Source organism: Cervus canadensis, chromosome 21, assembly GCF_019320065.1.
Source record: "Cervus canadensis isolate Bull #8, Minnesota chromosome 21, ASM1932006v1, whole genome shotgun sequence".
NCBI classification, from domain to species: domain Eukaryota; kingdom Metazoa; phylum Chordata; class Mammalia; order Artiodactyla; family Cervidae; genus Cervus; species Cervus canadensis.
In genome coordinates, this window is record NC_057406.1 from 3319712 (window position 1) to 3334411 (window position 14700).

General features: G+C 56.2%; 1 protein-coding gene across 4 annotated transcripts; it reads right to left on the reverse strand.

Annotated features, from left to right (window-relative positions):
• Positions 1 to 227: 227 nt before the first annotated feature.
• On the reverse strand, positions 228 to 13994 carry TRMU (tRNA mitochondrial 2-thiouridylase). Of its 4 annotated transcripts, XM_043440871.1 has the most exons (11): positions 13873 to 13994; positions 10283 to 10448; positions 9468 to 9574; positions 7599 to 7721; positions 4278 to 4450; positions 3644 to 3697; positions 3493 to 3559; positions 3032 to 3132; positions 1684 to 1828; positions 991 to 1073; positions 228 to 619 (listed from the first exon to the last, which is right to left on the reverse strand). In XM_043440871.1, the coding sequence occupies exons 1-11, from the start codon at positions 13952 to 13954 to the stop codon at positions 467 to 469; spliced, it is 1254 nt and encodes a 417-aa protein (XP_043296806.1). In that variant the 5' UTR covers positions 13955 to 13994; the 3' UTR covers positions 228 to 466. The 4 variants fall into 4 exon arrangements, with proteins under 4 accessions (XP_043296806.1, XP_043296805.1, XP_043296808.1 ...); XM_043440870.1 differs by lacking the exon at positions 991 to 1073; XM_043440873.1 differs by lacking the exon at positions 13873 to 13994 and having other exon boundaries at positions 4278 to 4391; positions 10283 to 10421.
• Positions 13995 to 14700: the final 706 nt, after the last annotated feature.

Genomic DNA, 14700 nt, shown 5'->3' on the forward strand with positions numbered 1-14700 from the left:
CTCAGGCCTGCAGCCCTCCCCGGCAGACACCCTGCAGGCTGGGACGCAGCTCAAGGCTGCTTACACGGCCCTGCCACAGGGGAGGGTGGGCACAGGCGCGAAGGGAGAGGCAGAGAAGCGGGACCCACCCCTCCGTGCTGTCCCCGATTGGCCACACACAGTGGTGCCCTGGAGCCCCGAGACAGCCCCCTGGGCCCCGCACCCCGGAGGCACCACCAAAACCTACATCCTGGACAGAGTTTATTGGATGCTGCCCCTCCTGGGGGTGTGAGGGAGGAACCCTACAAACGGGCACCTGGGACACAGCCTCCAGCCAGCACTGGAGAGGCTGCCAGGTCACCGGGGGTGGCAGGTCAGGCTGGGCTCCCGCAGGCTCAGCAGCAGTGCTGAGCCCCCGTCGGCTCCCCGGGCTCCGCTCCGTCCCGCCCCTCCTCCCGCCAGCTCTGCAGCAGCCGCTCCGCCTCTGTCAAGGCGCGGGCCCCAGGCCCGGGTTGTCGCTGGAGTCCTCTGTGGCCACGCTGGCTGTTCTCTGGCCCTTCTGCAGTGTGTAGGTGGATGGCCCCAGACGCAGGATCTTCCCACTGCCCAGGCACTCGTCCCCTTTGTAGAACACGGCGAACTGGGGGGACAGAGGCCACGTCACCTACAGCGGGACCCGGGCTCCGGGTGCCCTGAGCAGCCTGGATCCATGCAGCTGGTCTAGCACTGGGGGACGGCGGGCCCCGTGCCACAGGCAGGCCAGAGCAGGGCCGCGTGCTCGCAGCAGTTGGGAGAGCAGCGCCAGGCGCGGGGCTGGCCACGTGACCAGCGCCCCACACCCCCTCTGCCCCCAGCCCCTCACTGTCTGGAGGAAGAGCAGGCTGTCCGTCTGTCCAGAGCACGAAGCCCGCTACCAGGAGCCCGCACCTCTGCAGGCCGAGCTGGTGCTAAGGGCCACGTGCAGCTGCGGGGCCACGACCCCATCTGACCCACCAGCCAGTCCCCACTCACCTGTCCCGGGGCGAGAGCGCGCACAGCCTTCACGGCCGTCACCCACACGGTGCCATCCTGGTTGAGGGTCAGCACGCAGGGCACTGGGCGGAAGAGAAGGACCCTTGGAGGGGGCACTAGCCTTGCTGAGTGTGCAGCCTCAGGTCTTCGCCCCGGGGTAGGAGGAGCAGGCAGTGGGGACAAAGGAAGCTTGGGGCAGCAACAGCCAGAGGGCCTCAGCGCTGCCCAACAGGGGCCAGGGATACACACACCACCTGCCACTCACCTGCCAGCTGGACCGAGGTGCCCCACCCCTCCCCAAGACCCCCCTGCATCCTGGACAAAGGAGGCTCAGCTGGCCTCAGTGCCTCCAGCCTGTCTCTGCAGGCAGAGGGTGAGGAGGGCTGAATGGGCTACGTGATCTGGACACTGAGGCCCTCCCTGCCCCAGGTCTGACCGCCTGTCCTAACCCTGCCCTGGCCCACAGGCCCTCCCTGCCCCAGGTCTGACCGCCTGTCCTAACCCTGCCCTGGCCCACAGGCCCTCCCTGCCCCAGGTCTGACCGCCTGTCCTAACCCTGCCCTGGCCCACAGGCCCTCCCTGCCCCAGGTCTGACCGCCTGTCCTAACCCTGCCCTGGCCCAGGGCCCTCCCTGCCCCAGGTCTGACCGCCTGTCCTAACCCCACCCTGACCCACGGGTCCTTGAGCAGTCACCTAGCGCCATCTGGTGGCGGAAGCGGAAGTGACACGCCATCATCTTGTCGCGGACCAGGGCAGCAGGCGGTTCCTCCGCGATCCAGTGAACACGGCCGGTCCGCAGCAGGTCTCTGTACAGCGCCGGGTGGTCTGTCCGGGGGGCCTGCGGGACGGAACGCGAGGCTCCTCAGCAGAGGGTCCCTGCCCCAGAGCCCCCTCGCTGCACTCCATTCACGACTAGCAGTGAGCACGCAGTGAACACCACACTGACCCGTGGAGACTGGTGCACTGACCCGTGGAGACTGGTGTGTGTCCCTGGAGACGCCCTAACTGCGCACATGAGCGCACGGAGAGGAGGCCACGCGCATGCGCCCTCGGCGAGCAGCAGAGGAGCACGCGGTCCGCCCACGGTCTCACTCCTCTCCTCCTGCCACACCCTGCCTACCCAGCGCCGGGTAACCCCGGCCAGCCGCACTCCCACAGGGATCCCACCAAGGCCCTCATGGCTGGGAACAGGCTCCTGGGGCCCCCACACACGCTGGCCTCCTAGCACCCAGCAGCACCCCGAGGCAGGACGGAGAACACCAAGTCCAGGGCTCTCCGGCTCTAAGCAGACAAGGAGGCCCGCCCAGGGACCTGGGTCAGTGGACTACTCTTTCCCAAAGCAAAAGACACCACTGAACATCACACTGCAGTCACTTTAATTCACCCTGATCAGAATCGCTGCCCGGACTTCTGCACCAGGGCCCTCCCAGGAGGAAATGTCCCAGCCCCGGTGGGCAGGCTTGCTGGCCCTCCACCTGGTCTAAGAACAGAGCGTGCGCTCAGCCAGGCTGCTCACCCCCAGCCCTGCCAAGACTGGCACTAGATCATTCTGCAGGGGACAGGGTCCCGGGCTTCACCCACTATACACCAGCAGGACCTGATGCCCGCCCCAACGCTGTGACACTAAAAATGTCCCCAGGCCCTGAGAAATGTCCCAGGTCCCAGAGCCCCGCTACAGCAGATGGCCTGGGCTGGTCCCAGCTCTGTTCTGTCATTCACCAGTGACTCGCTGGAGGCACCCGTGAGCCGGCCCATCCCGGGCACTGACCACCCTGTCCACGAGGCCTTCCACATGCTACTTCAGCTTTGGGTCCGTCTCCTTTGTACAATCAGAGGAGTGACATCTACTTACGGGGACTGATGTCATGATGACCAGCGTGATGGGCATACAGGAAGAGCTAACAAGTACCTCACACAGAACCTCTGGTACCGGCGTCAATCCCGGAGGGCACCGAGGGAGGCCCTGCAGAGCGCCCACCCCGCCTGCTCAGCCCCACGGGCTCTGCCCAGCCTGGCCTCCGTCACCTCCCCGCCGACTCACCACAAGCACGTCGCCCTTGGCACCATCCTTCTCCACCACGTACCAGGGCTCCCGTAAGCCTCCTATGTTGGCTCTCTGCCCCAAAGTGTACAGGAACCAACCTACAGAGACAGGTTCTTGCTGAGGTGGAAGGAGCCCCCTCGCAAACGCCCTGGCGGGGCGGGGGCGGCAGGCAGGAGGCGCCCCTCTGTGGGCCGCTTGCGGCAGCTGGGGTTAGGCTGTATCTCCCACCCCGCAAGGAGCAGTTCCAGCCGCGGGGCCACCCGGCCGGCAGTGAGCGGGGCCCACTCCTTCAGAAGGTGGACCTGGTGCCCTGCCAGAAGCCACGAGCCCCTCTTGCTGAGCCTCTGGGGGTTTCACAGGCGCGCCCCGCTCCAGTGGATGAACCACACGGGGCAGGCGCACCAGAGCGGGCACGCCTCCTCTGTGCGCCCCCACTTTATATGTCTGTTCAGCCTCACCTTTATGTGTTCCCAGAACCTTGTTGTCTTCTATAGAAATAAACCGGCCAGGTCGAGGCTGTAAGTACTGGAAAACAAGTGCTCCATCACCAACAGCTCCAGGTTCAGAGCAGAAACAGGGCCCCATCCTTCCACATCAAAGAACACTCACCTCAAGGATGAAATTTTCAAAGTTCCTTTTACCAATGAAACAGATGCCCATGCTCTGAAATGAACGGAAGGCCAGGTGTGAGATGTACGGCCGGGCGGGGGTCCCACGCTCCGCTCAGAGACCCCAGGCAAGGATGTGGGTACAACACAGGGCCTCCCGGGGCTCACCCGTCCTGAGGCACCACACCCTCCAGGCCAGGGGCCCGGCTCCCCTCCTCCAGGGCCACAGACACCAGTCAGAGCCACGCGCAGACCTCGTGGGCCTTGTTTCAGGTCCCAGACAAGGACCCAGCGGCTACACAAGCAGCGCCACCACCAGCCCAGCCCGCACTCGCGGCAGACCCTCAGGCCAGCCGCCCAGGAAAGGAAACCAGAGCTGCTGGAGGCCTCAGACACTGTCCGTGAGGCTGGGGGAGAGACAGAGGCCAGAGCAGGAGCAGGAAGCACAAGCCAGGCCACAGGGCGAGGTCGCAGGAGGGTCAGAGTCCCGTCTCAATGTCTAGCGTGAGACGCGCGAGTGGGAATGGGTCGCCCGGCGTCCTCGCCTACACTCTTGCCTTGTGTCTCCCTAGAACGGGGGCCCCCTGAGGGCAGCACCCTCACCCCCTACCAGCAGCAACGCCCCTCAATCCTACCTCCTTCTTCTGAAGCACATGATGAAGTCTGTTCTCAGCAGCTATTTTCTTTACAAAATCTTTCGTTAATTCCCCCAGGGGGAAGAGGGTTCTCCTTAGCGCCTCCTGGGGAACCTGGCTGAGAAAGAAGGTCTGGTCTTTAAAGCTGTCAGCTGCTTGGAGGAGTTTTACCGCTGCCAAGAGTAAAGAACAAAAGATGTTGCAGGAACAAAAATAACCATACTTTGCTTTTAATAGTGTCCTTCTGTTTACCTTGACAGGTTAGCCCTGGTCTGGCAGAAACAAAGATCAATACTCAACAGCACACTTCCAGAAAAATGATCTGCCATGGTTAAGAAAAATTCCCATCCCTAATTTATCTACTGTTGGAAAAAATACATGGAAGGGAGATTTTACGTGATAAGGAAATTTATTCTGGTTCACGTGTTAGGCTGTATTTTCGAAGATTAAACATCACATGACAAAAACATTATGAAGTATTAAGAAAAAAACAAAATGAGCCACATTTGGGAAAATCAGACGAGACGCCCCAGCAAACCCTGCTGAGATGGTGGGCTGCGCTGTTTCCCATTAACCACAGGCGATCACGCCCCAGCTGCTCTCCTCACCTCCCACCCCCAGTGGACGCCGACCACGCTCCCCAGCAGCGCCTGCTTCTCAACCCACTTCCCCGCCTGCTGACAGTGGGCTTTGTGGAGTCCAAGCTGACGCCTGTCAGCCGCTCTTCTGTGGTCTCTCTAAAGGTCCGCGTGTGTGCTAAGTTGCTTCAGTTGTGTCTGACTCTGCCAGCCCACGGACTGCAGCCCGCCAGTCTCCTCTGTCCATGGGATTCTCCAGGCAAGGATGCTGGAGTGGGTTGCCATGCCCTCCTCCACGGGATCTTCCCAGCCTAGGGATCTCTCACAGGACACCTGCATCTCTTACATCTCCTGCATTGGCAGGTGGGTCCTCCACCACTAACACCACCTGGGAAGCCCCTCCAAAGGTCTGTTTCATTGTAAAGACTGTTTCCACCTTGACGGCAATGGTGCAGAGCTCTGCCTGACCCTGGCCTTGGGACGGGGTTCGGAAAACAAGGTCCAGCTCCGCCTCTGGCCGCCAGGTCCTGCCTGGCGTGTTACAGACCTTCTACGCCCACGAACACTGGGTCCTCCGCTCTGCAGCTCAGTGACCAATGGAGGAGACGGAGCGTGACACCTGTGTCACAGCCTCTTTCCACGTGTCTCAGGACCAGAGCTAAGTGCAGCCTCAGAAAGTCACACGCAGAGCTCACACCTGCACAAAAGGTACAAAGAGCCCAGGCACAGCGTGTGACCCGGCCTGTCACACGTGTAACGCGCTCTCCGTGTGGTTTTCCTTCTGTGACCTCAAATCTGACCCTCACGTTAGCCCTACGACAGGTTTATCCCCATCTTCAGGTGAGGAAACCGAGGCTTAGATAATTAAATGACTGCCCACAGGGGTGCAGGGAGATGAGGGCAGAGCTGGAAACTGAGCCCAATCACTTGGGTTCCGTTCCATCAGTTTTTACGTACAAAACAACAAAATCGAGTGAAAAGTGAAAAAGAGAGTCCAGTCAACCAGTCATCAGGTAGGCAGGCTCATTTGCCAAATGCTATTTTTTGTTTCAAAACTAAATTTAAACAAACAAACAAAAAATCTATGATTTTTAAAAACAAGAGCGGGTAACCCTTGACCAGGAAGAGGGACCCCTATTAAGGGAGGGTTTGCCGGCACCCAGAGCTCCCTTCAGCACCTGCCCTGCTCCAGGCTGGCCAGCGTGCCACCTGCCCCGACACGGGTGAGGACACAGGCTGCTCCTGGGACAGGTAGGACACAGGAGCTCAGGCTGGGCACGCTGACCCCGTGCCCTCTCCCCAAGGACTCAGGCCAGGAGGCTTAATCCGGCCTCCAGGGCAACTGAGTCAGGACAAAATAAAAAATCTCTAGGTGTCTTGAAAACATGCAGAGAACAAAGACACTGTGGCATCGTTACAATAGCTACACAGACCAGAACATGCACCCCGTGATCAGGTCCGGTCAGAAAGGCCAGCCAGCTCTGCGCAGTGGCACCTTCTCCAGGAGATAAGCAGGCACGCTACGCGACACAGAAACGAATCCTTCATCTACTAACGACCCGGGACCCACGACCGCTGGGTCTCAGGGCCTGATTCTGCTGTGGAGTGCCCGGGCGGCAGGGCTGGGCGGTCACGGCCAGGTCCTCCCGGTGTGCAGGGCGGGGGGTGTTTCCCTGGTGAGGGGTGCCCAGGAGTATACAGGCAGCACCCAGGGAGAGAAGCGGTCATCTGCCCCTGGGCACCAGTGCCCCCCAGGGGACACAGTACCGTGCAGGCGGCAGCAGGGGGCCTTCCCAACACCAGGAAAGCGGCGGCCTTGTCTGGGCCCGGTCAGTACGCTGATCTGTGGCCTCGGCTGCCGTGAGGTGGAGGGAGGAGGAGAGACTGAGCTGCGGCCAGTAACTGGGCTGGACAACATGGAGGACCAGGAAGGAGCACAGACTGTGGAGCTGGGTGGACTGGGCTGGGTCCGGCCCCCGACCCAAGGCCCCCCTGCCAGAAATGCAGCCAAGCTTCAGTTGCTTCCTCAGAGAAAAGGACCTGGAGACCCACCTGCTGGCCCTGCTAAGATGGGTGCAGGGAGGGGACACCTCACGCTGGGGTCGGAGAGGGAGGCGGTGGACAGGAGGCAGGCCAGGGCAGGCCAGACCTGGAGAAATGCCAGGTTTGCTACGGTCCTATAGCCGAGGAAACCGTTTGCAGAGACGTGGCTCTGAGTTCCATGCCATCTTTCACTTCATAAGGATATAAATTTTTCTACACAAATGTGCACCAGGACAAGCCAACAGCCTTCCAGGGGACTGCTTGGCACTTTCCAGGCTGGTGACACCTTGTGCCCTTTGACACTGATAACCTAATTTATACACATAATCTTTCAAAGCAAGCTGCCAGGCCTATGCCATGAATGTTAGGAGCCAGCCTCATTTCACACTGAAGTACCACGTCACACCTCAATCTCAAAAATGCGAGGCTTGAGAATTGGGCCTGTGACACTCCAACACTGTCGCCTGCTTCCCCCAGAACTGGGTTAAGTTTCCCAGCAGCCCTGCCCGGGCGGCCGCCTGAGCCAATTGGAGGCCCTGGGGGAATGACCCTTGAGGTAACTGTCCTTTTTTGAAGAGGAAACCACAGCCAACAAGCTCACCTGGAAAACACGGGGAGAAGTTGGGCAGAGTGCCTGACAACACGCAGTCACTACTTCGTTTCCGAATAGCTCAGCCCTGGCCTGGACACGTGTACTCACCGTTCCTAACTTCAAACCGGTTTCTGAAGAGCCCTTCCGGCCTCTTGATGTGCTTCTGCTGAAACACCTCTTCATCTTCCAGGGACGTTCTTGCGTAGTGACCTGTCGCCACTGCATCTGCGCCTGGGAGGTTTTTAAAAGCATGAGGGTAGGAGTTTAGATGTGCACTTGCTGGCCTCAGTCGGTCTGGGCCCAGGGTGCTCCACAGGGCAGAAATGCCAGGTCTCACACCAGGCAGTCTGCGCAGGGGACCCACCTCACCCCCAAATTTGCCCAGATCCCAGGGAAGAGACACACTCCTGGGATTCTGTTAAACAGGTGGTCTTTGAAGTCTCTAAACTGATAAAATCTTAGCCACAAGGTTTTGCTGCATATCTAAAAGCCTTTGAAAAGTTAGTATTGGGAATTCTCTGGCAGCCCAGTGGTGAGGACTCAGAGCTTTCACTGCCAGTGCCCAGGTTCAATGCCTGATGGGGGAACTAAGACCCCACAAGCCACATGTCCAAAAAAAAAGTTAATATCTATTCATTCATTCTAGCTTAAGGAAAACGTCAAACATGTACACAAAGGTTTAAGTACAAAAAGCTCATTTCAGTGCTTTTTACACTAAGGAAAAACTGAAAACAACCAAAATGTTTAACACCAGGAGATTACGAATAAAGCACCACTGCATAACAACAATGCCACATACACAGAATTTTTAATGGCACTGGGGAAATGTTCATGATATTGTTCAGCAGAGAAAGAAAGTACAGGATCCCACTCTTCTCAATGTACAGGAAAACCGAAGACAGGCAACAGAAAGTCTTTCTCTTTGATTCTGGGAGGAAATTACAGATGACACTTTCCCTCCTCTTCTTACGCTTCTAAGTTTTAAACTTTCTTTAATAAATGCATATTACTTTTATCACAGTGAAGGACCATCCAGTAAAATCAATTTCTTCTTTCCACACTATGCAAAAAAGTTAAAGAACCTACCAAGGCATATATTAATCCACAGCCCTTGCATTGTGTGAAAACTTCACAGACATTCAGGATTGTGAGACTATTTCCCAGAAGCTGCAGCAAAACTGACCCAGCACTTAGCCAAAGAATTGTTTAGTCGCTAAGTTGTGTCCGACTCTTTGTGACCCCACAGACTGTAGCCTGCCAGGCTCTTCTGTCCATGGGATTCTCCAGGCAAGAATACTGGAATGGGTTGCCATTTCCTTCTCTAGGGAATCTTCCTGACCCAGGGATCAAACCCACGTCTCCTTTCTTGGCAGGCAGATTCTTTACCGCTGAGCCAACAGGGAAGCCCAGTCAATCCGTTGTCGTTGTTTAGTTGCTCAGTCGTGTCTGACTTTGCGACCCCATGACCGCAGCACGCCAGGCCTCCCTGTCCTTCACCATCTCCCAGAGCCTACTCAAACCCATGTCCATTGAGTCGGTGATGCCATCCAACCATCTCATCCTCTGTCGTCCTCTTCTCCTCCTGCCTTCAATCTTTCCCAGCATCAGGGTCTTTTCAGATGACTCAGGTCTTCACATCAGGTGGCCAAAGGACTGGAACTTCAGCTTCAGCACCAGTCCTTCCAATGAATACTCAGGACTGATCCCCTTTAGGATGGACTGGTTGGACCTCCTTGCAGTCCCAGGGACTCTCAGGAGTCTTCTCCAGCACCACAGTTCAAAGGCATCAGTTCTGCCTGGCACAGCTGTGATTCTCACTCCAGAGTTGGAGGAAAAATACTCGTCCAATGCTGGGTGAGCTCTTCATATTTAAGCTTTACATCCTCAGATCCGGAAGATACATGCTGAAACCAACCTCAGCTCCTGGAAATCTCATGATTTTTAAAAAGACAAACGAAGCTAATCCAAATCACTTACCAAGATTATCCACAGCATAATTAAAAAAACAACGGAATTTGATATGCTTATTGCAGACTATGTCAGGATTAGGAGTTCTTCCTTTTTCATATTCATTTAAAAAATCACTGGAATGAAAAGAAAAGTGTTTTTATTTCTAAGTGTCAAACATACTATGGAAAAATAAATGAGGTACATGACTTGCTTAGAGTTTCTCCCTGTTTTACTAAAACTGTAATTTTCTGGAAGATAGGAGCTTCAGTACAGAATCATTTTCAGTGTTTTCATCAAATGTTTGTTTAAAGCCAGCTGCACTTTCCATCTGAATCTGCACTCACCAGGCACCAAGCCCCATTGCGCCATTTCCCAAAGTAAGACCCACGGGACCCCATCCCTGTTGATGTGCAGGTTGCAGGGCCTGGCCCAGGCTCGGGTGTCTGTTTAACCAGCACTCCAGCTGGTTCCTCAGCCTGACACCGATGGCCCTGGGGCTTTGTCCTCAGGGACCAGCCACAGCCGGCCTTCCAGAGCACACCTGAGCCCTCGCTCTCTTATGCTAATTTATCAGCAGAAACATCTCAAGGTTGAAGAGACGTTAAAGAGACCTCTGGCAGGTGGCACAGTAAAAGGAATACGGGCTGGGGTGCTCAGGATGCAGGTGGCTTCTAACCCAGACTCCCCAGGGGCGGCCGAGGCCTCCTGCACGTGGTCTCCGGCACCACGGCCTGAAAACAGAAACCGCTGGCGGGGCGCGTTAGCCTGGCTGACCCTGGCAGGCCTGCTGTTGAATGGCTCGCGTCACCGCAGGAAGCCCCCCGCGCTGGGAGCGCCCCCACCTGAACACGTCGTTCCAGTACTCCTTCACGTAGGACACCTGCCGGAAGGGGATGTCCAGGATCTGGCACACTCTGTAAGCGTCCTCGCAGTCTCTGTCGGCAGTGCAGACGCCGTGCTCGTCCAGGGGGTCCCAGTTCCTCATAAACACCCCTGTCACCTGGTAACCTGTGGGGAGGAGCGGAGGAGAGGACGTAACATCGACCTGGAGTGGAAAAGGCAGCGCCTTCCGAGCTCTCCTGCGCCTCTGTGCACTGGGGCCTGGCAGTGCCTCCGGCCGCCGCGTGGCCTGCAGCGCTCTGACCGCATCTTAATGCAAACCTCCGCGGACGCTCCGGCAGAGGCTCCCACCCTGACCCTCTGCTACACACACTTGGTAAAGGCCTCCATCATCACAACACCCTGTGGGGCTGAACTGATGGTGTGCATCTCAGAGGTGTGAACATCCTGGAGGTGTGAACACGATGGCATCTTCTCATCTTCACGTGCCCACACTGTGTGGGCGTACAGAGAGACTTGGCAGTGTGACTGCATGAAAGAGCAGAAATTCTACACGACTTTTCAAAACAAATACAAACTACCATTCAGTTACCAGAAACGCAAACTCAATCCAAAAGTTATTTCCAATTACCCACTCAGAATTAGCTTCTAAGACGTCAGCCATAAAGACATTCAAAATTTTGGTTGCTTTATCATGGGGCTTCCCTGGTGGCTCAGACGGTAAAGAATCTGCCTGCAATACAGAGGACCCAGGTTCAACCTCTGGGTCAGGAAGATCCCCTGGAGAAGAGAATGGCAACCCGCTCTAGTACTCTTGCCTGGAGAATTCCATGGACAGAGGAGCCTGGTGGGCTACATACAGTCCTTGGGGTCACAAAGAGTTGGACATGACTGAGCGACTAACAGGCACACACATCTATATACTTTGAGACCTCTTTTTTCCCTTTTCTGTTGCAGACAAAGTATCAAACCAAAGGTTGGGGAGACCAACTTTGTAACTACATAGGTGTCTACCAGGTATAAAAAACGTTTCTTTTGGGTCGGCTGAACTTAATGAAAGACAGGGCCATGGACTGTAAAAGGTTTAACACGGTACTCCAGAGAGCAGAGACTTGGTGACAAAGCTCTGCCAAACATTAATAAAAAGACACGTGAGCAAGGCCACTACCCCAATCCCAGCAGGTCCTCCCTCCTCTACATCCCAAATCCCCTGACCCTGCTTCCCTAACAGTGCACACTACACCGGGCTCCAGCCGTTCCTGTCCGCGCCCCTGCAGCTACTGAAGTGAGGCAGTCTTCCACCTGCCAACGCTGTCTCACACCCGTGTGTGCCCAGCGCCCAGCAGTGCTTAAGAACAAGAGCTTAAGCAGAACAAATACACAACTCCACCAGAGCTTTAAAATCCCCCTCTTCCATGGCCTCATCTGCCTGATCATCCTTCTCCTGGAGACGTGACCACTCACGTGGCTGAGCCCTGGTGCTCCAGGAGACCATAGCGCTTTGCCGGCCCTTAACTTTTCAGGAGGCACGTGACAGAACATGCACCTCCGACGAGACTGAAAAAGACCTCCGTGTCGAGGGGAGAGGACCATGCTGCTTCTCTGCTGCGCCCATCAGCTTCCCACCCAGAGGAGCAAAACCCAAGGCAGCTGATCTGTGAAGCTGCTCAGCCTGGATTCTGGGAAGGAGCACTTGCCTTCCTGATGGAGTAAAATAACGTAACTCGTGTAGTTACACTAGACACTAACTAGTGCACTAACCAAAGGCTGGGGCTCAGGAGGTATGGAGGTATTCTTAGTAACCAGAGCTGTTACAAAGTTACAATAAAAAGTGTCAAACACAAGTAGAGGCAGGCTGTGAGCATATATAATTGTGATAAAGCAGGCCCTTAACCCAGGGATGTCTGCCACATCGCCCCAGACATGTCACTGCCTAGTCAGAACCCTTCAAGGGCTCGGCACTGTTTTCCAACACAGTCTGAAGCCCCTAACAGAACCCACTCCATAAGCAGCGCTCACCCTACCTCTCCACCTCCTCTCGCTCCATACCTCCCAGACCCAGCCAGCACTTCTGTGCCTCTGAGCTTTGCACCTGCTGCTGCCTCCGCCAGAAATGCTTCCGCCTTACCTCCTGAGCCCCAACCTTTGTTTAGGGAACTCCTACTCTTCCTCCAAGTTGTGATACCACAGATATGAGAGGATCTTAGGTCTCTCATCTTCCAGGTTGGTACCTCAATGAATAAACCTTTCTCTGCTCCAAACTCAAACTTTCAATTTGTCTGGCCTCACTGTATACCATTGGACACATGAACTTGGCTTTGACAGTAGTCTCAGCACAAACACCATCTCTGTGATGCTTTGATTCCATTTTATCGCAATTATATATGCTCACAGCCTGCCTCTACTTGTATTTAAGACTTTTTATTATAACTTTTGTAACAGCTATGGTTATTAAGAATATCTCCATACCTCCTGAGCCCCAGCCTTTGCTTAGGGAACTCCTCCTCCTCCTCCTCCAAGTCGTGATACCACGGATGAGAGGATCTTAGATCTCTTATCTTCAGGTTGCTACCTCCTCGACGAATAAAACTTTCTCTGCTCCAAACTCAAACTTTCAGTTTGTCTGGCCTCACTGTACCATTGAACACACGAACTGGGGTTTGACAGCAGTCTCAGGGCAAACACCACCATCTCTATGATGCTTTGATTTCCTGCTTTATCACAAATATATGTGCTCACAGCCTGCCTCTACTTGTATTTGACACGTTTTATTATACCTTTTGTAACAGTTTGGTTATTAACACGAACTAATAACCTCTCCTGCTGAGTGCCTAATGTGTGCTAGGCACTGGGGTAAAGGATTTGTGTGTCCTGTTTTTTATTAATACTACCTCCAGTATCCCTGGGAGGTAGGCGCTCCCTCCATTTTACAAACAGGGGGAGCTTGAATCACTTGTCCCAGGTCAGGAACCTTGGGTTCCCTCTGCATTCCAAGTGCCTAAGAACGAAAGGCGCCTCAATAACAGAGGGTCTACAAGTGCCATTAGGTACAGAAGGGCTCACACCGGGAGAGGGTCAGACGGACGCAGAATTAGATAGGCAGCGAATCTCGGCCTCAGGTAGGCGCCTGAGGAAACGGAAGCGCTCCTGAGCAGAGTCTGTCTTCCATCGAGTGGAAAACACAGCTGTGACTTGATAACCACACCGCCCGTCGGGACTGGTCGCACACGTCTCCAGACGGCCACGCCGTGTCGTGGAGACAAGGACCTCCACGGAGGCTGCGGTGCCCACGTCAATGGTCCTCAGGCCGGCGCTCCTCAGGCCTGGGCTGAGTGCGGACACCGCCGCCACCACAGCCGCGGGAGCAGGGCCTCGGGGCCAGGGAGAAACGCGGCCGCCGGGAGACGGAGACCCACTCTCCCCTGCTCCACCCGGCAGCAAGTGGGGGCCTCACGGCTCCCCGACAGGCGGAGCGGCGGCCGCGCGCTCTCCCACCCCCAGGCGTACAGTGAGGGCCGGGGCGCCGCGCCACTAGGCAGGGCTCTCGGAGAAGGGGCCGCTGGGAGGCGGCCGGGTCCCTCGGCCTCCTCACCTCTCCGCCTCAGCAGCAGCGCTGCCACGGCGCTGTCCACGCCGCCGGAGACGGCGCACACGACGTGCCGAGCCGCCTGCATCGAGAGCTGCCGATTCCGTCACTGCCGCCGTCGCTTCCGCTTCTAGCCGGAATTCCCGCCCTCCCCTGCGGCGAGACCGCAGAAGAGGCCCGGGCTGAAGCAGGTTCTCGGCGCCCTGCGTTCCTACGTGCCCGCTGTTCCCTGGCGGGTCTGGGACCACGCCCCCTGCACTCCTGGCTCTTGCTTACCTCTCTGCGCGCAGCTGCCAGACACAATCTGCGTGCGTGCGTGTGTGTGTTCTGTGTGTGTGTGTGTGTGTTTTCCCAGCACACAAAGGTGTGTGTGTGTGTGATGTCAACTACAAATTGGCACTTAACAAGACCATGGCCAAGGACTGAACAACAAAGGCGTTTGCCATCTGCCACTACGGAGATTGAACCCCATGCTGCTAAAATAGCTCTTGACCTTCAACAACCCCTGTGGGAGTTCAGGGTGCAGTGAAGCGCTCTGCGCTCCAGGGAATCCGGTGGGACAGGTCTTTGAATAGTTGGATGTTTTTAGGAACGGATTTTTATAATCTCCATCCTTCAGTTCAGTTCAGTGCAGTCACTCAGTCGTGTCTGTCTCTTTGCGACCCCATGAACTGCAGCAAGCCAGACCTCCCTGTCCGTCACCAATTCTCGGAGTTTACCCAAACTCATGTCCATTGAGCCAGTGATGCCATCCAACCATCTCATCCTCTGTCGTCCCCTTCTCCTGCCCTCAACCTTTCTCAGCATCAGGGTCTTTTCCAATGAGTCAGCTCT

Excerpts from the sequence above, each read along its gene's own strand:
- TRMU (XM_043440870.1), bottom strand. The coding sequence starts at position 13,954 with ATGCAGGCGGCTCGGCACGTCGTGTGCGCCGTCTCCGGCGGCGTGGAC. Across the intron at positions 10,449-13,872 it reads GCTGCTGCTGAGGCGGAGAG|GTTACCAGGTGACAGGGGTG; the intron begins GTGAGGAGGCCG and ends TCCTCCCCACAG. Across the intron at positions 3,560-3,643 it reads TTGAAAATTTCATCCTTGAG|TACTTACAGCCTCGACCTGG; the intron begins GTGAGTGTTCTT and ends CTTGTTTTCCAG.